Raw genomic sequence first — 19,937 nt, forward strand, 5'->3', positions numbered from 1 at the left:
TTCTTCCACCATCTTTGTTCAGACCTTTCTCAAAGGAGCACCTTGCTCACAGGTGCGACAGCAGCAGTGCCCTGTCCAGGAACCGAACCCGCAACGTTTGAGTCACAGGCCCAGTTCCCTAACCATTGCACTACACTGCTGTACTGCAGGTATGGAGACTTTTGCTTTTCAATTCTTTTTGCCCGGTGCGGCCTCATCTGGCGCAGTTTGTATGAGGAGTTGTGGAGCATGTTTTTGGGCGAGTGTGTGTGTGTGTGTGTGTGTGTGTGTATGCATGTGAGTGTGTGTGTGTGTGTGTGTGTGTGTGTGTATGTGTATGCATGTGAGTGTGTGTGTGTGTGTGTGTGTGTGTGTGTGTGTGTATGCATGCGAGTGTGTGTGTGTGTGTGTGTGTATGTGTATGTGTATGCATGTGAGTGTGTGTGTGTGTGTGTGTGTGTGTGTGTGTGTGGCTGGGGGGGGGGGAAAGAGGTTGAGGAAATGAAAGCACTCGCACAGCGCTGTGGGACAAATGTTCCAGACTGTGAGACGGCAAACTCGCCTCCAGGAAACACATTGCTAAATTGGCACTAATTTTGAGGGGGGGGGGGGCAACACACAAACGCAGGGACTCGACTTCCTGCGCCCGTTCTCACTTCCACATTCCACATGCAGCAGAATTCTGAGGATTCATATTTACTTATGAACCGATGCTTATGACGTCCTCTGATTAGAAGGAACGATCAGTACCCATAATGCCGTTCACCGAGTGTACCACTCCAGGAATCTACTGATAAAAACGTCACAGGGTCGTCACTGTGAAAGGTCGCTTAAGCAAATGGTGCCAAGAGGAGAAGTGGGCAAAAACACTCATTTATGGGGTTATGTAAAGTATGACACATTTGGAGAATGAAAAAGCATTTCAAGATCATTTTTTGTTTTGTTTTTAGTGTTTTAGTTTTAGCTGGATGCGGTTCTGGGAAATTTCTCCTGCATCCATTTTCTAAGGAATACATAAAAGTTCTTGCAACACCACGGAGAAATCTTTTTTTTATTTTTATAAAGCTGTTTTCCAGACTATTAATTTATAAATCCAACCATAAACATCATCAAATCAGATGAGGAGTGGGGGGGGGGGGAACATATCGACTTTTTTTAAGAGCCGTTGAAATCATTTTTTGAAATAGAGAGCCCTTTTATGAACGGTAATGGGCATGGAGCTCCAGATCAGTCTCTGCTCGACAAACAGAGCAGCCCTCCACAAGCACGGAGAGAACGCAAACAGAGCAGTCTTTCACCCAGCGCCGCCATCGCAGCCCGGGTTCAAAGGGGGTCGCTGAACCTTGAGGGAGAACAGCACGCGAAACCGGAGTTTGTACGCTACGCTTCCGCTTCGTCCGTCAGCGCCTTACCAACCAAACTATATTCGTAAACACAACATCAAACGAGGGAGGGTCTTTATGAGCCAATCAACCGACCTCTCTGTGCTGATTGGTGTATGTATCAGATTTGTTAATGAAAGCTTCTATATATTGATATATAATATTTTAATATATATTTATTTGTACTATATATTCGCATATGACACGTGCATAATACTGAGCCCTTTCCCATAACAGCACATATTTAATGCTTTCCACAATAGAGCACTTAATGCCACACAGGTAAGGTGATAGGTAACGCTGGAGGTAAATGGTGCTCAGCGGCGTCTCCCCCACCTGTGACCATACACCTGCAGTCTTTTAGTCACACGCAACTGAACACTAGGGTTGAGATCACGAGAAGCTACACCTGACTACACCAGCAACGTATCAAACGTGAGCAAACCGCGCAAGTCAACTTCGAGATATGGATGTCACACACGTGACAGTATTATTAATGATTATTTTTAATCTTCCCTGTAAAGCAGAACTGAAATATGTAGCCTCATACTTATATCAGACATCTGCTCCTACCCAACAAACCCACATTGGCCATAAGCTAACTTATAGTGGCATCAAATGCTGAAAGCAATAATGCTGAATCAAGTACTGTTTAACAGTCGTTAGGGGGAAACTTTGAAAACTTCAGAATCCAAAGTCTAATCACTTTCGAATTGGCTTCTTTTTGGTTAACATGTTTTTCACAGACTATTCGTAAATAGTTGCAGTTTTGCTGAATTCCACAAGCACAAAGACCATGCCAAACCATTTGCTCAATGACGTCATCTTACAAACCCTCATTAAAAAAACTTAAGAACGTGTCTGATATAATTTTCATCCAGAATAAAACCAAAAAGTCAAAAAATGTATTTCCGAAAAGCCATAATAACTAACGTTAATTTTGGGCGATCTGTTATTAACCGGAGGAGAGCTGATTATTCCATTGAGCTGGATCTCGGGCCGAACGACCATGGAGGTGAGAAACATGCGTGTAAAATACGATATCACACTTCGGGGGGAGAGCACAATCGGAACATTGACGGGGGCAACTCATGATTCAGACGGAGGAGGGAGGGAGACGATCACGCACCGTTAGTCACACTGTCCGGAGTGCACAACGTTTGTGGCGAAGAAGAAGAAAAAGAAGAAGAAGCAGAAGAACTCGCACAAATAAAAACAGGCTTTTTTTTCTTTCTTTCCGCCGGTTCAAAGGCTGCTAACCGCTGGTTTCTGCTTGTATTTTCTTCATGTTCTTACCCGAGTTTTTAAATAGCCGCCCGCTGATGTAGCTGTTATCAGCCTCCATACTACCCAGCATTAGAAGTGGAGATGGGCTGGTCAAGACTGCAAATAATTAACACAGCTTAATAAAAATAAAAAAAGTTCAGATCTCACTGCAGAATTAACTATTTTCATCCGAGTAGATGGTGGTGTATGTGTGTGTGTCTGTGTGTGTGGGATGGGGGTGGGGTGGGGGGGGGGGGGGGAGTCAAATTGAAACCCCCAAAAACAGCCCTGCACATCCACTGTACAGTAATGCTGAGGCTTCCCTTCACACATAAGTGAAAATACAACTCCAAAAGTGCCTGCAAAATATGTTCATAGCAACTTTTTCTGTAAATGGTTGTGTAACTTATATGATAATGTACGTTGTCAGTTTCTCATGGCTGATTTCCATACCGCACATAATATAGGAAGGCTATTGAAAATGCGACAAAACCCTCTGGATCTGATTCTGATAATAAACAGTAGCAAACAGCGGAAATCACAGATGTGCCCGGCAGCACCAGTCCACAGCACAACCACGGTTGGTTTGCAAGACGTGCAGAGGAACGCACTGTACTGGGTCTGATCACGTCCAAAGCGACCCCCCGCCCCCCAAGGATCACGCGAACGGCGGGAAAAAGCGCGCGTCCGGCCGGACGGACGGAGGGGGCGTAGGCCGCCTTACCTTGGGCCGCACAGTGCAGGAGCTCCAGCATCAGAACCAGGAGAAGCATCATGCCCTCCTTCAGAATCACGTCGCATTAAAATTGGAAGAAGTAGAAAAAAAAAGAGTCTCTGCTCCGCTCAGCTCTGCTTCGCTCGCGGTCTGGAAGGGAACTGGCGGCTTCAGCAATTCAGTCTCAGCTCCTTTTCGTCGCCACTTCTCTTTTCTCGCTATGGGCAAGCGGGACCTCTGACCCAATCACTGACAAAAGAGGTCAAAAAAAAAGAAAAGAAAAAAAAGACACTGACATCAGAACAAGCACGGTGTGCGCAGACGCGTTTTCCGCAGCGCTGCGTCGCAGATTACAGGCAGTTAAATGGTTAAATACCAACAAAAAAGAGAATATATTACACATAAATGAATCATAGTGCAGGGTGCGTATGTATATGAGACGGAAGTTTGAATTGCGTAAATGCAGATTAGCACGCTTATCGAAACTGCCTGCTATGACTCAGTGTGCTGATAGGAGTCAGTGCTCCGTGGTGTGTTGCGTTCTGTGGAACCCTCTCTGGCCGTCCTTTAAGAGAGCGCTCTGTTCTCAGGATAACCCGACAGGTGGACCTACCTTTTTCGGGGGCTCCTGTAGAGAGGACGGAGGTGCCAGCGGCCGCTGCTCGGTCGGTCCCTCTTGCTTCCAGAAGGAGCAGTGAAGTCCCGCGCTCTGCCCCGCCTCGCCCCCCTGCGCGCCTCTGTCCCAGAAACGACCGCGGGCCACGGGGGGCCGGGCCTGGCGTCGTCGCGGTTACTTAACGGACCGCGCAGGGGCGTTAAAGGGAAGCGAATACATTAGTGCAGGCCAGGCCTCGTTCTCAGCCCAGGCGGGAGCCGGCCAGATCATGAATGCCTCCTTTGATGCTCTCTCCTCGAACAGGGAGGAGGAGGAGGAGGGGGTGGTGGGTGTGTGGCGAGAACCCATGATGGACATGGTGCAGGAGGAAGATTCATCTCAGGGCTGTCTGTGCAAAAATACGGTCAGAAGAGGCTTTATCGTACCCCCCCCCCCCCCCCAAAGGACTCCCTTGGCCTCCGAAATAGTTCGTGTGATCGCTTGATTGGTCGCCGTAATCGAAAGCCTTCTGGTCGATGCCTCACGCACACCTAGGAAAAATGGCGGGAAAGTCTGCGTGATGTCACCACCGGCTCTCTCGCTCCTGATTTCCGTGGAGACACACCTAGAGGAGGGGGGGGGGCGGGTCCTGGCGTCATGTGACACTCTGCTGAACGGCGTGGTGTGGGCAGAGGCGTTTCAGTCTCTGCCACTCAAGAGCCGGAGAGAGAGAGCTCAAGCTTTTCTCAGGCTGTCAATCAGGGGCCGTGATCCGGAACTTTCTCTTACAGTTTGGCTTTTTAAAAATAAAAAAAATATATGTACATAAAAAAATCCAATTAGTGGAATAATTTGAAAACACTTCCTGAATATCTTAGCGGGGTTTATTAGCTTATAGCTTATTAGCTGGCTTTTTTCGCTTAACGGAACGCTCATTACTGCTTTACGTTCGACTTTTCACATATTCAGCATTCAAGAGTCTGAGATCCCTAAACTAGCGGAGTAGAACCTATGCAGAACAGAAGGGTTGGACAGCGGTCTGGACAGAGGTCTGCTGCGTGTGTTAAGCCTCAGGAAAGTGTATTTCAAGGTTGACATTTCTGCTCTTATCCAGGGGCGCACGGTGGTGCTGGCTGTGAGTTGCGCTGTTGCTTACCAGCTAGAAGGTACTGAGTTTGAATCCCTTTCCGTGTGGAGCTTGCATCTCCTCACTGTTTCCTCCAGCAGTCCAAAGACATGCAGGCGGAGGGTAATTGGAGAGTCTAAATTGTGCTTGGGGTATGAATGTGTGATTGAATGCTGTGTGCGACCTGCAACGGATTGATGACCTGTCTAGGGTGTTGCCTTTCACCCAGTGTATGCTGGGATAGGCTGAGCCCAACCCCACCCCACCCCACTCCCCATCCCCCATGAATCACACCGCCCCCTAGCGCTCACACAGAGTCAATACAGCTATGACTCCAGTCTGTAAAGCTATGGATAAGTCCTAACCCTTAAGCAAGATTCATTTTATTAATGACATAACATCAAAGGTAATAGTAAAATTCTTTATTATAAAGTTTGTCTTTTACAATGATAGAAAATGTTCATACAGTAAGATACAAAATATGTAAAAAAAAAAAGTAAAAAAGTAAACATATTTAAAAGCTTTGGTACCTCTGCATTGTGTGAACATGTATATGAAGAATATGTGTGGTGCACTGTGCACAGATTTCCCTTTTCATTTCAGTACCTTAAACAAAGAAAACAGGTGAATCATGTCCCACTGAAAATAAGAAACTGAGACAGAAGAAATGATGCAGGCTCAGGTAAGGTGTGTACGTCAGGTCAGCCACCTGTATTCAAAAGTACAACATTTTCAAAAGGTAAGATCAACAGTGGAGGGTGCATGTGCAATAAAAAAACAACGGCCATGTCACAGGAAACTGGACATGCTAATGCCACATTTCCTGTGAAGACAATTTGTCTAAAGATAATTGATAATTGATGTATGTTCGGTATTAAGTAACCTAAAATGAGCTTGTACAAACATCCTACAAGACATCCTACTTCACTGTTATTCACTGCTACATCTCTTAAAATCTTGTCGAATGAATCTTATGTGTGAGGTAAACGGGAAGTGAGTTTGATTGGTCTTCCCCTCAAGAACGTGGATCTCGCTTTGTGTCTTGTCCCTTTCGAACAGCGCTAATGAAAAGAAAGAGTGCTCGGTACAAGACGGGGGAAAAACCTAGCAACAATGCTATTATTATTATATGAAGTTGAAATTGAACCATGGTAGCCTCAAGGCTAATCCTGAGTCAGAGGCAACATCTGTCCTGTGCCAAGCATCAGTTCTGCTTACAGAAAACTTTGCACCCATTTCCTCTCGCTGCTATTTCGAGAAATGTCTGAACTGACGTACGGCGGTACAGGACTGTCCCTCTTCACGTTAGACTAGAGTACGTCCTTTTACATATGAGGCAGTTTTTAAACTGAATAGAAATGTACTGCTATTCATGCAAATGAGCTCAAACAAAATGGTGTTGACCTGCAGAACTTTTCCTGTCCCTGGTGCTGCACATGACATGGCTTGTTTGTGGCCTGAATTTTTATAATCCTGTGACGTAATAACTTCGTTTCCATTTCAGCAAAGATTGTTCACGCCAAAGAATATATGTCACGTGTCTATTCTGAGCCGATACACAGGGAAATGTCCTGTGTTCATTCAACTTCAACAGTGTCAATTAAACTCAGACAGATTACATTTGGTCCCACTTTGGTCCCACTCTGGACCAATCTGGAAGAAAGTGTGACATAATGTTAAGTTAAGAGTTGAATAAACACTGTTAAAGTTGAATTAACACTGGACATTTCACTGTGTGCCTTCTTGAACGGCGGCCTAAAACGTGTCCCATTAGAAATGATCACCTTCAGAGGGACAGTACTCTCAGTGATTTAAAAATACTTCTAAAACAACAGAAGCATTGGTACATCCGATGTCAAACTGGATTTCATGGTTGCTATCTTATGAGCGGCATAATGTACCCGCTCTGAATAGACAGTGGTCAAAGATAACAAAAAAAGAACTACAAGTCCAACATTGTATCAAAACGAGGCCATCATAAAAAAGTGAAAGCACAGAATCTCAGCGCAGACGTATTTAAAATGTTTATAAAGAGTGTTATTACTTGGAGGCTTATGAGTATGCTCTGTGTTATCGCAACATACATTCATCTTACAGTACCTATTCATGTAAGTACCTCTTGTAAGTTCTCTTGTCATATTTTCAGTAAGTGTTCTCAAGAGGAAGAGAAAAAAAAATCATTTTGGTTCACCATCATGTTTCCGTCTGAAAGTGCAACATTGCTACAAAGTCATTTTATTTTCCCCAACTTCCGGACTATATAAGGAATGTGAATATTTCACGTGAACCGTAGTATACATTTTCACAACTGAATGTTTAAAAGGCTTGGAATGTTACACCTGGATGAGTGTATGATGTCATACATTTAAGATGCTTTGAACTTCTACACAACTTCTACACGACAAAAAGACAGTGGTATTTACAATGACTTCAGCAGCTAAAGTCTGAGAATGACATTGTCTGGCAGTGATACAGCTATTCAGTTACATTTGTTCAAAAGTCAATCTCACAACTTCAGCAACTGCAATTGTAATTAGTTAATTTCTGCTTAGCATAAACAGGACATTGACTAATGCCATGATTAGGCTTTCAGTCATATTAATAACAATGATAGATAATGTAAGGGATGGATTGGATCAACAGCAAAAACACGTACCATGGGATTCAGGAACAAAAGCAGAAAACGGGCATATTTGCCTTTTTTTGTGCTCCGGATAACTTGAAAAGTTGTTGCTTTGTTGCTTTGGGAAGGTTGTGTTTACACATCTTTCCCGACAAATTTTCACGCAATTTTCTATGCATAGTCGAATCGTTCCTGAAAGCACACTAAAAAAAAAGTTATCTGAATCTCTACCCTTTCACTCAGTGAAGTGGAGAGAAGATACTGAAAAGCATTTCACATAAACTCTGTCCATGGCCACAAACTAATAATTACATGAATAATTACAACTCAGGCAGTTGATACAGTTCCAGATGGATGACCTACTGTTTTTTTCCCCTACATTTTGTAGATTAAACACACTATTTCAGACAAATTGTGTAAAATGATATTCATCAATGGTTAGGTCAACACAGGAATAACCAATAGAAGTCCCTGATATTCTTTAATTTGCTCATCTGTTCACCAATAAAAAAACTATATCTCTCTAATATGTGGAAACTGTGCACACGTTTACAAATATATAATTCACTATAGTTAATAAACTCTATCGGTCATAAACATTTATTTAAAGTGTACCCATTTCTGTTCTCTGATAATAAATGTATTGTACCTCAAAGGAAATACCTAACACAAAATAGTATAAAATTCTAAAAACTGTTTTGTGATTTCAGGGTAAATAGAGTAGGTAATTATTAAAAATTATTTAAAATTATTATGGAATGTACTGTATATGGATGTATATGCAGCAAAACTTCCCTCTAGAAGGTTAAAAAAGGCCAGCTTTTCAATCATGTAAATTATCAACTGTATTCCCAGTGATGACAAAAAGCCAACGATAACAAGAATGACAGAAAATTGCCACGTTTCACTGAAATAACATTTCCAATATGGGCCTGTGTGATTCACAAGCTCTTTAAAAAGGATGCTTAAGTTGTGTGGGCATAATTTTTGTGGACAGAATGTAACGCATTCTTGCAGATCTCAAGGTAAAACCAGGTTTACCCAGTTCTCTCTCTCACTCTATATAATTTAGCCATGCCTCCATTTTGGCTCCTGTGTGTGACTGGTGTCAGCGGCCGGGCCCTTCATGGTGTCTCTAGAGGAAGCTGTCTTCCACGTCCGGAGTTCCCTGGCATTCCGCTGGCCCCACTTCCTCCTCCTCCTCCTCCTCCTCTTCCTCCTTCTGGATGAGCTGGGTCTTCTCCTCCTCTGGGACGGCAGCAGGCGCTTCCAGGGAAACGGAATCGCTCTCCTCGTCGGGGTCCCGGGACCTGTCACTGGGGAGCAGCGGCACACAGATCGGTGGGGAGGCCCCAGATGCACCAGGGTCACGTGACCCGTCTGAGGTCACCGTCTTTAAATGTGCAATTCTTTGAATGGGCTTGCAATTTTTACCCTATATGTAGAATGTGGAAGTGTAGCCGTGGGTGACTCACTGTCTTTTTCTCTTCTATTTCTTTTTTTTTTTTTTGCAATCATGTACAACAGCCGGAACATTCTAGACCTTGGTGCAGAAGCAGGAATATGGAAGAGCTTCCTTCTTCGCCTGAGCTGACCACCTCATGGATGTCCGTTGCCCCAAAACCATGAGGCCCCACAGTCTGACTGAGGCCTCAATGTCTTTTAGAGGCGACATAGCTCAGGAGGTAAGAGGGGTTGTCTGGCAGTCGGACGGTTGCTGGTTCGATCGCCCGCCCTGGGCGTGTCGAAGTGTCCCTGAGCAAGACACCTAACCCCTAATTGCTCCCATGGAGCTGATTGGTACCTTGCATGGCAACCTTTCACCGTTGGTGTGTGAGTATGTATGCGTGAATGAGAGGCATCCACTGTAAAGCGCTTTGGATAAAAGCGCTATATAAATGCAGTCCATTACCATTTTAAGTGACAAGTGGTTTAAAGTCTCCACTGTGGGAAAGTCTGGCATACAGAGAGCTGGATGCCCGTTGGAGAAGTAGCTATGTCTTAAAAGACTTTAAAGAAGTGTGCAGTAATGACGTCTTAAGTGGTGTTTGGGGTCTGTTTGTTCACCGCATACCTCCTTTGAAGCTCAATGTAAGAGGAAAGACGGACGTCTTTTCACAGTTCTAGGCCGAGGCATTTGAGCGGACAGTGGTGGGACTCACGGGTGCCTTGGTAAATTTCGATAAATATTTTAAAAACCAGGAACACAAAAGTGACTGAAAATGAGGAAGCTCGGGTTTGACTCAGACTTTACTCAGACTGGATGTATATGCTTCAAAGGCTTAATTTAAAGCACGGTTTTGGTGCCCATTGTACCCTGCACATGGGGTTGGGCAATGCTGGACATCCCCCTTGAGTCATCCTCATATTTCCTGCTTCCTCTGTGTCCGGTCCTCGTCTGTCCCTTGGCTCATGTAATTTCAGCTTTTTATTTTTAAATGATCTTATAGCTGCCAATTCCCCCGCCCCCCTCTCTTGTTCTGCCCCCCCACAGTACTCTCTGTCAATTCAGGACTTTGAACAGGCACAGTAAAATGTCCAGAGTTGATTCACCTCTAACAGACCACATGGTCTCCTGTATGGACCGTACTGTAATGTACTCTGTGAGAGTTGATCCAACGCTGAACATTTTTACAGTGCAGGTTCGCGCACATAGGCACAGTCAGCCACTGCTTCTTCTCATTTTTAAAATACACCAACAAACCAGGCAAGCTGTGCATTTTCTACACAAAACTAACCATAAAAATGTGTTTATGCGGTGCACTTCACACTCATTTGCCACTTGCAGGGTCAATGGAAACCAGTAGGGGGCGCACCACTAAACGCAGTGCCAGCGGTGTTTTCCTCAGACGGGTGCACCCACTCAGGGGTCCTAATAATTGTAACGTCTCCATTTTCAGTCGGGCACATTTTTCAGCCGTACCTGGAGGAGCCGTCTGTGAGCGTGGGGGCCTCGTCCCAGCCTTCCTCCGGTTTGGGGTCCGGTATGGGGATGATGTATTCGTTGTAGGACGCCAGCGCCTCCTCTCCGTCGCCCTCCCACCGGATGCCTACGGGTGACCCGTTTTGGGGGGACGCCAGGGGCACCGACAGCCGGGGTTTGGTGCGGACGACGGCCGGGTGGTCGCTCTTCAGGAAGCCGTCGTTCACCTGGGTGTATTTCTGCGTTCGACAAAAAAGCGGGCGTTCGTTTTTTAAAAAATTTTTCTTTTGAAAACCTCTCGGTTGGTTGCCACGTAAAATTCTGACCGCCCGAAACGTTGCAAAATGGCGGCAGTGTGGTACAGCGGGTAAGGAGCTGGTCTTGTAACCTGAAGGTCACAGGTTCGATTCCCGGGTAGGACACTGACGTTGTACCCTTGAGCGAGGTACTTAACCTGCATTGCTTAAGGGTATATCCAGCTGTACAAATGGATCCAATATAAATGCTATGTTAAAATGTTGTGTAAGTCGCTCTGGATAAGAGCGTCCGCTAAATGCCTAAATGCTAAATGCTAAGCTATGTAATGTAGTGTAAAATGGGTCGGTCGGAAACGGATTTACCTTCTTGTAGCTGTCGGTCAGCATGTTCCCCACCGCGTGGACGAGGTAGGAGAACTCGGGCCTTTTCTCGAATTTCTCCTCCCAACACTTGCGCATGACATCATAACTGAGAAACACAAGTCAGAGAGGGCTTCAGCTCAGGCTGCTTCCTGCTTTTGCTGCGTTTCTGCAGCAAGGATCTCAAACTCAAATCCTAAGAGGGCCCGCCGTGTCGGCTGGTTTTTTGATGTGTTCCTGCACTTAATTAAAGCCACTGATTGGCTAAAAAAATCTGGACACCTTGTTTCCAAGGCTTTGATTTGCTGCCGATTGTGAAAGGACATCGCAAAAGCCAGCGGAGACTGTGCAGCAGAGGCCTCTGATGTTCTAACGTTTGAGGAAACGGGTCGTGAAAAGCACACTGAAGCAGAAGTAACGCGTGAAGTTAAAGACGGGCATTGAGGGTGACTCACATTTCGTCGGATGCGTGAGCAGGCTTGGCCATACGGTAGCCTCTTTTAAGGGCACTGTAGAACAGCTCATTCATTGGGAGGTCAGGATAAGGGGTCCCACCTGCAACAGCAAGATAGCAAAAAGAATAATTTATTTATGTTTCTATTTAATTATTTGGCAGACAAATGTATCTACAGGAAAAAGTCATTTTTACTTGCTAAACACATTGAGGACATAGTGAGAACCTGGGAGTATCCCATGAATGCTGCACAATTAAAATGTCTTGAAAAAAATAAAAACATTTAGAAAATTAAATATGTGGCCCATGTATGGTTGTGGCCCTAAATGACAGCATAGAGCATTTATGTCATCAGCCAGATCTGGCCCTCAAACTTCCGGCCCCCACTGTTGGTGGACACAAAAATACAGTATCTCCTAACACTGAATTTAAAATAACTGCCAGTTTACATAAACATGAATGCAAAGGCTACTGCACCAATAGCAAATCACGTTTGTCTGCCATCTTGTGATGTCAGTAGGCGTCAGGCAGATTTCATTATAAATCTCTCTAAAAAAAAAAGACGGTAAAACAGTTTTTGAGGAAGGGGAAAGAAAACTGAAAGGAGCCTTCACTGGAACTCAGATGAGAGGAAAACAAGACCAAAGAGAAGAAAAGAAGAGAGGAGGAGTGTCAGACGAAAGAGGGAAAATATTCACATTTCAGCATTTAGCAGATGCTCCAGCCCACAGCAACTCACACCGTAATCTCATCTGAATATTTGTACACACTTGTACAGCTGGATGTTTTTACTGGAGCAACTTAGGTTACGTAACACACCCATGGGTAAAACAGCAGTGCTCATGCTGGGAATCGAACCTGCAATCTTTGAGTTATAAGTGGAGTTTCCTAAGCATCGTACTAAACTGTCTCCACAAATTATCAATATTTATATCTTATCAAAAGTTGTGTGATAAGATGTGGCTGAAGTTCTCATTCTGCAGCGTCCAGCACTGTCTCCGGAATGAGGAGAAAGAACTCCACACAGCTGAAAAAGCTGAGGTTGGATGTCCCGAGAGGTGAGCCTTGCCCCTCTTTGTGTAATTTCCAGGCCATCCTGATTGGCCGGTTGTAACAAAGAGGACTTTTGATTCGAGCAGATGTTTAGATCTTGCGGTTCGACCGGGCTCCTCTCCCAAAGCCGACCCATGTGATGTCAAGTTTCCGCTAAAAAAAAAAAAAAACCCGTACCGCTGTTTTTCTTTCTTCCCGTCTTCTCTGGAAACGGCCAAATTTGTTTTTTTTAACTTTTTTTTCCTCAGAGGCTTCATGCTTCACGCTTCGCAAGTTTTTCTTCTTGTTAAAAAAGAACTGTTTTATATTTTGGACTCCAGAGGACTGGAAGTGTGGAATTGATTTCAGGGCATGAAGGCGACCGACTTTCACCGCAGCACCTATGGTAATCGATCTGTTAAACCGAAGCCATCTTGGGCGGGTAAACTGATGAACAAAGATCTGCATCAATACAAACAGACAAAGAGGCTTTCAGCCAAATTTAGCCCTTTCACATACCATAAACCTTAGATTGAGCGGGAAATTTACAATACGTTAAAAATCATCTTCTGTATCTCCAAGGAGCAACCAAGTCAATATTTGTGTTTTGTTTTGATTTCACACGTTATTTTAAATACAGCCTAAGAAAACTCTGCAGTCTGCTCCCTGTAACCCACTGGTTCTCAAACTTTTTAATATGAGGACCGAAATTATACATTTAGTTCGAGAACCCATCAAATACATGACTAGATATTTGGGGAAAGACTTCAAAATATAAAACCATTTTTTAAAAATATAACCCTTTTGCAGTTATGGTAAGGGTTGCCTGGATGCCTTTGAGCCTGGGGAGGGGGCCCAAGATCAGAAAAGGTTAAAAACCCCTGAAGACTAATCCACGAATGAAGAATAAATGAACAAACTCTGTTTGACTGCATTTGCATTGACAGGAGGCAGAAGCAGCACTTGCCCAGGGTGAAGATCTCCCATAGCAGGACCCCGAAGGACCAGACATCACTCAGGGTGGTGTACAGGTTGTGGAAAATGCTCTCTGGGGCCATCCACTTCAGGGGTAGGAAGGTCTGTGGGTTTTAAAACAGGGGCAGGAATGGCAATGATTGCAGCAATAAAAATCGTAGAGAACAATGTCCTTTACATTCATGCAAAGCATAGTATTCATTACATTACATTACAGGCATTTAGCAGACGCTCTTATGCAGAGCGACTTACACAACTTTTACATAGCATTTATACATTGCATCCATTTATACAGCTGGATATATACTGAAGCAATTTCGGTTAAGTACCTTGCTCAAGGGTACAACGGCAGTGTCCTACCCGGGAATCGAACCTGCGACCTTTCGGTTACAAGTCTAGTTCCCTACCCACTGTGCTACACTCCGTCTTTCACGTTCACGTTCAAATCAGTGTTATGTTTACTATGATTTAGACCAGGCATGTGCAAGGGGGTTGGGGGGTGCAAGTACTCTAAGGGGGTGGGGAAGGGGGGGAGGGGGGGGTGGATGGAGGTACTCTGGGGGATTGGGTTATTGTACCACTCTCTCTGACTCTTTATGATGCAGATGTTCTCAGTGATTTTCGAGGAGCCTGAGAACCCTTCTGACTGCAAGTGATGTTCGGCCCACTCACGTTGCCCTTGGAGATGTAGTTGGAGTCGTGCATGATGTCTCTGGCCAGGCCGAAATCGCAGATCTTCACCAGCTTCCCCTCGCAGATCAGCACGTTCCTCGCCGCCAGGTCGCGATGAACGCACTGCGGAAGGAAAGGAAGGAGGAGCTTGTGGAACGGATTCAGCCGGAATGGTGGATCTTCCCCACCCACGTTTATTATTTGTTTCTGATCACAGATAATATTCTGATTTATTGAATATTCTGGCTGCCTTATATATATATATATATATATATATATACAGTGGAGGCTTCCTTTAACCCTTTGAAGAGTAGGTTGTTTTTTTAAAATTCCAAGTCAGTGTTAGTAAGTCATTAGTAGTGATTGTGACATCAGCATTTGAATGTTCAGTTAAGATAATTCTAATCACATGCTTGTGACCTCACAGCTTCAAGGTTTAAGAGCTCCAGGTGCTGTTTATGGAAAAAACACCTAAATCTCCATTATGAAAGCCCCCCCAAATCATAATGACTCTTTGTTTTGTCCTTGTCACCCACGTTTTTGGATGCCAGGAACTCCATCCCCTTGGCCACTTGATAACTGAAGCCCACCAGGTCCGAGTAGCTGAGGAGCGGGGAGTCACTGATGACGAGGGCAGTCTCTGACCGGTCCTCACCTGTAAAGGTCATCGCACAGGTAAAAAATCTTTGCCTTGAGTAAAGCTAAATCTTTAAGGTTCTGGGCCCTGTATCATGAAGCAGGATTCCTGAATTAGCTGGATAACTGCTGATGAGTAAAACCCGGAGCCCTCTCAAATCTGGAACATGGACTGAAGTAAAAAAGGAGCTGTTCCAGGTTTTACTCAGCGCAGTTATCCGGCTAACTCGGTAATCCTGCTTTGTGGATGACTGCAGGATCCGCTTGTTGTTATCACTGCCGATCAGACTGAGGACGTACCTTAAGTGAGAGAAAGAGAGTCCCTTAGGCACTGAGTCTGTCAGTGTGAACTTCCTTGCACATATAGATTCTTATCCAAACATGCCATTGGATTTTCTAATGATCCCTTGTCTGTATCTGCAGTCAGTGTATCTGTCATTATGATACATTGCACTCAGAAGAACTTTTGTGAAAGGTAGGAATTGCATGTAGTTGCATGAAAACATGGCTGCCATTAGGCAAGAAATTTTAATTTTTCAAAAGTTTCTACATTTGAAATATAAAGGTAGGAAGTTTGTCTGAGTCAGTTGATTGTGTAATGATGGCCCTTACTCTTTAATATCCTACTCAAATGCATGAGTGACCCTAAATGTCTTTATGATGAGTCGTTATAAAAATAGAAACAACTGTAGTTTCATATCATATTTTTTTGCGGGAGGGAGGGGGGAGGTAGGGTTAGATAATTTGAATATTCATATCCATATTCAATATCATGAATATTGTTCAAAAAAATATAACAGTATTTTTACCTCAGTGTATTTTCTGATCAAATTATTTCACATGCAACCTAAAATACAAATGCTCAAAATCAGGAACATGACAGTCATAAGTGTTACAAGGGTTTGAAGAACTTATGAACTGCTAAACTTCCCTCGTGCTTGTTTGTTTTCAGAGATCATGGCTAGGTGTCCTTTAACCCTTTGAAGAGTACGTTCTTTAGAATGTTTTTTTTTCAAAGTTCATGTTCTAGAACTCCACTGCATTCAGTCGCCAGTAACGATTGTGACATCAGCATTAGAATGTTCAGTCAAGAACATTCTAATCACATATTTGTGATCTGACACCTTAAAAAGGCTGGGTGGAAAAAAGCAGTTCAGCCGTAAATTTATTTGACATGCAGTCTCTAATATGAATGTACATTACATATATTAAATCTTTTCCGTCAGAGAAATTTCAGTATACTGTATGTGTTCCTGGCTGGTCATGTGAAAAGCACATAATGTCACAAGACCTTTGGCATAAAGTCATGATAATTAGATTGCATGACTCAAATCCTGAATATTAGGTCATTTTCCACTGATATTAATATCATATAATAGATTACTATCATGTATGTGTTACTGCAAGCTCCACTCGCATTTGCTGTCTTAACGGGTCCGTGAGTCTGGTTTAGGGCACGTGGCGGGCTGCTGTGGAATTCTGGGAGTTTGCGTGTCACAAATCGGAAAAAAAAGAGCTGGTCAGGCTTCTCCTTTCCTGCTCCCCGTCTGTCTGTCTGTCTGTCTGTGTAAACACGCGGCGACTCCGTCCCATGTGCTCGCCAGCTGTCGCCACGGCAGCGCCGTCCCGCGCCGCAAGCCAAGTGTTCCGGAACTTAAACACACGGGCTCCGAGCGCACCGCTATTTCTGCGCGGTGTTCCATCGCCGTAACCGCCGTGTGTTTTCATTCCAGGAAGAGGTGCAGGGCAGGGAGGCAGGGAGGGGGGGGGGGGGGTGGGGGGGGGCGTAGGGATTTGGCGTCGCGGTCGCTTACCCTGACCGACGTACAGGTCCAGAGAGGGAGGGAGGGAGGAGGGGGTTGGGGGGGGTGGGGGGGGGGGGGCGTAGGGATTTGGCGTCGCGGTCGCTTACCCTGACCGATGTACAGGACCTGAGAGGGAGGGAGGGAGGGAGGGAGGGAGGGGGGGGGGCATAGGGATTTGGCGCCGGCGTCCCTCACCCTGTCCGCCGTACAGGTCCTGGTGGTAGGGCGTCTCGTAGACGGACGGCTGGATGTCGGCGTACTTGATGTCGCTGAGCTCCTTCATGGCCATGTACTGCGCGCTGTCCTCCTTGCTCATGTCCATGTAGTTCCCGTCACAGCCGCCGGCGAACGACACGTACCTGCGGCGGGAAAAGGACACGGCGGCGTCGCCTGCTGCTGATCGTGGCTGGAGACAGACGGCCTTCTCCGAGTCTGTCACAAACCCCCTCTCCCCACCCCCCAATGACCGTGCCCAAGAACTCCACCCCCCAAAGACCATGCCCCAGAACCACCCTCCCCCTCCCCCACCCCCCAAAGACCATGCCCCAGAACCACCCCCTCTCCCCCATCCCCCAAAGACCATACCCCAGAAACCCCCCCCCACCACCCTCCAGAGACTATGCCCCAGAACCCCACCACGCGTCGGGTTTCCGCGAACGTGACGTGTGCGATGCTGCTGCCGCCGCCGCCACTCACCCTTTCGATTGGCCGTCGGCCACGCCGTTGGAGCACATGATCGCGTCCCGGCGGCTCTTGTCCGCGTAGTGCTGCAGGAAGGTGTGCTTGTTCCGGTGCAGGTAGTCCACCAGGTCTCCATAGCGACAGTATTCCGTTACCAGGTAGATCGGGCCTGACCCAGCAGAGGGACAAAGAACGAAGTGAGAAATCTTTACAAACTACATTTTTTCACATATTAGTTACATACTATCTCTATCTAGTTATTTTGTTCTGCAAGTATTTTACCCTGATTTTTAAGATATTATCTTCATTATTTCATTCTGATGTTTCATTCTGATATTATTATGTCTGAGTAACAGATTTCCTGGTATGAAACTCACAGATAAATGTGCAATAAACACAAAGTTCACATATGCAGACTATTTTTACAGTTGCTTTTCTTACATAAGGAACTTAGAGTCAGCAAATCATCCCAAGTTTATTCTTTTTTTAAACTAGTGTTGAGGTACAGGAAGGTGTGAACTTTAACCCTATTTTAGCTTTTAACAAACTTGCCTTGCTTCAGAAAATCCCAACTGTGATTCTAACCAATAGTCATTCGGTATACAGTATATCTGGTAAATTTGGGGAAAGTTGCACCCAGCTGAGGGACCTTGTCTCAGGTCATCCTTGATCCCCCACCACCCCCCCACCCCGCCCGCCCCACTCCCCCGGGCCGTTCGGCCGTCCTGACCTCTGACCCCCCCACCTTGTTTTGTGCAGGCGCCCAGCAGGTTGACGATGTTCAGGTGGGGGCCCAGGTGACTCATTATCTTCAGCTCTGACATCAGAGCCTGGGTTTCGCTCCTCCTCGCTGTGGCTGTGATTGCGCAATAAAACAAGAGAGAGCTTTAGTCAGTGTTCTAGAACTCAGTTACCAGCAGTGATTGTTACATCAGCATTAGAGTGTTCAGGAAAGAACATTCTAAACACATTTTTGTGATCTTTCACCTTATAAGGGGTTGAGGCAGCTCTGTGATTGGGCAAACCAGATTCAAGGCAGCTAATTAGCCAATTTGGCCAGTGTAATTAGTGACTGCAGCAACGGAATTGCCTACCCCTGCATTAGTATATAATGCAGTTATAAATGCTTAATACATTATTAATGACTGCCTAGTACATCACTGAAGAATGGAAACATACATCGCCAATATGTATTCAGCATTAATAAATACTAGTAGATGCGTTACAGTCTGCAATATTGAGATGAGAATATAATGCAGGGACAGTACCTTATTAATACTTATCATTACTTATATTGAACAATGAACTACAAACCATGAAGCACAGTCAGCATTGTCTAAAGCAGGTGTCACTGTGGGTGTAGGGTTTTCGTTTTAACCCAGCATTACATCACCTGATTCAACTAATTAATCGTGGTCTTCAATCAAGACATTGATTAATAGAATCAGGTGTCTTAGCACCCGCATCCGCCCTGTTCTGATAAGATCGGACACCCCTGCTCTGTAGCCTGTGGCTGGCGTTCCTCTATGTTAGAAACTGAAGATGGCGGCACGGGCATGTACATTTTAGCATTTTGACGGCGACTTTGGTGGTGGACTGCGAGTGGCCGAGGCCGTAGGCGGTGGCCTCCACGACGCGGCCGAACGCCCCCGACCCCAGCGTGCGACCTGGAACACAAAAAGAGGGGGCATGTTTCGGGTTTTATATAAAAAAAAAAAAAACCCCGCTCACACTTTTCTTAAAGTGGTAAATTAAATGCCCCAGAGTTTTTTTTCAGGAGCACTCCAGATGGCAGTGCTGTGTAACCGCTAAAGGGAACTCGGCTTGCAGTTCCAGGGTTGCAGGTTCGATTCCCAGGTGGGGCACTGCTATTGTGTCCTTCACTAAGGAACTTAACATGAATTCCTTCAGCAAACATGCCAGCAATATAAATGCGCTTTATATTAAGAACATTACATAAAAGCAATGTCCTTCTGAATAGATGCATAAATGTAATGAACCCCCCCCCCCCCTCACCAAGGATAAGGCTGTCCCGGGGCACCTCCCAGGCAGAGTCGTAGGGCAGGTGGATGGGGTCCACGTAGATGTACTCATGTCCGTCAGAACTGACAGACTCGATCACCTTCCACCTGATCTCATAGCGGGGTTTCTGAAACAGACGTGGGAGCGATGTGGAGGAGGCCATTTTACTCAGTCCCATTTTTTAATCATGTGAAACGCGATGGACACGTATCAGAGAGCTTCAGCCCTTTCCTAGCTCTTCTTAGAACAATTTAGTCTCGATCCCTCAGCAGAGGCACTCAGCACAGGCTACTAACACTGCAACAGACAGCACAGGATACAGACATAGTGACAGTCAACATAGGATACTGACACGGGGACAGACAGCAGAGGCTACTGACACAGAGACAGACCGCACAGGCAACTGACTCAGCAACAGACAGCGCAGAGTACTG

General features: G+C 45.3%; 2 protein-coding genes across 3 annotated transcripts in view; both read right to left on the reverse strand.

The window, feature by feature from the left end:
• csf1ra (colony stimulating factor 1 receptor, a) overlaps positions 1–3,573 on the reverse strand; it is a 21,725-nt gene extending 18,152 nt beyond the window's left edge. For both annotated transcript variants that reach the window (XM_064325483.1, XM_064325482.1), the window contains exon 1: positions 3,352–3,573. In XM_064325483.1, coding sequence (XP_064181553.1) covers positions 3,352–3,403 — 52 coding nt within the window. In that variant the 5' untranslated portion in view covers positions 3,404–3,573. The remainder of the gene's footprint in view (positions 1–3,351) is intronic.
• A 1,897-nt stretch (positions 3,574–5,470) lies between these two features.
• The window catches only part of pdgfrb (platelet-derived growth factor receptor, beta polypeptide), a 36,761-nt gene continuing 22,294 nt past the window's right edge, over positions 5,471–19,937 (reverse strand). The window contains exons 12-23 of the mRNA XM_064325485.1: positions 19,498–19,630; positions 19,044–19,148; positions 18,227–18,337; positions 17,497–17,650; positions 16,996–17,159; positions 14,896–15,014; positions 14,360–14,482; positions 13,680–13,791; positions 11,682–11,781; positions 11,230–11,335; positions 10,610–10,848; positions 5,471–9,002 (exon numbers count right to left, since the gene is read on the reverse strand). Coding sequence (XP_064181555.1) covers positions 8,822–9,002; positions 10,610–10,848; positions 11,230–11,335; positions 11,682–11,781; positions 13,680–13,791; positions 14,360–14,482; positions 14,896–15,014; positions 16,996–17,159; positions 17,497–17,650; positions 18,227–18,337; positions 19,044–19,148; positions 19,498–19,630 — 1,647 coding nt within the window. The 3' untranslated portion in view covers positions 5,471–8,821. The remainder of the gene's footprint in view (positions 9,003–10,609; positions 10,849–11,229; positions 11,336–11,681; positions 11,782–13,679; positions 13,792–14,359; positions 14,483–14,895; positions 15,015–16,995; positions 17,160–17,496; positions 17,651–18,226; positions 18,338–19,043; positions 19,149–19,497; positions 19,631–19,937) is intronic.

This window comes from Anguilla rostrata, chromosome 3 (assembly GCF_018555375.3).
Source record: "Anguilla rostrata isolate EN2019 chromosome 3, ASM1855537v3, whole genome shotgun sequence".
Classification (NCBI taxonomy): Eukaryota; Metazoa; Chordata; class Actinopteri; order Anguilliformes; family Anguillidae; genus Anguilla; species Anguilla rostrata.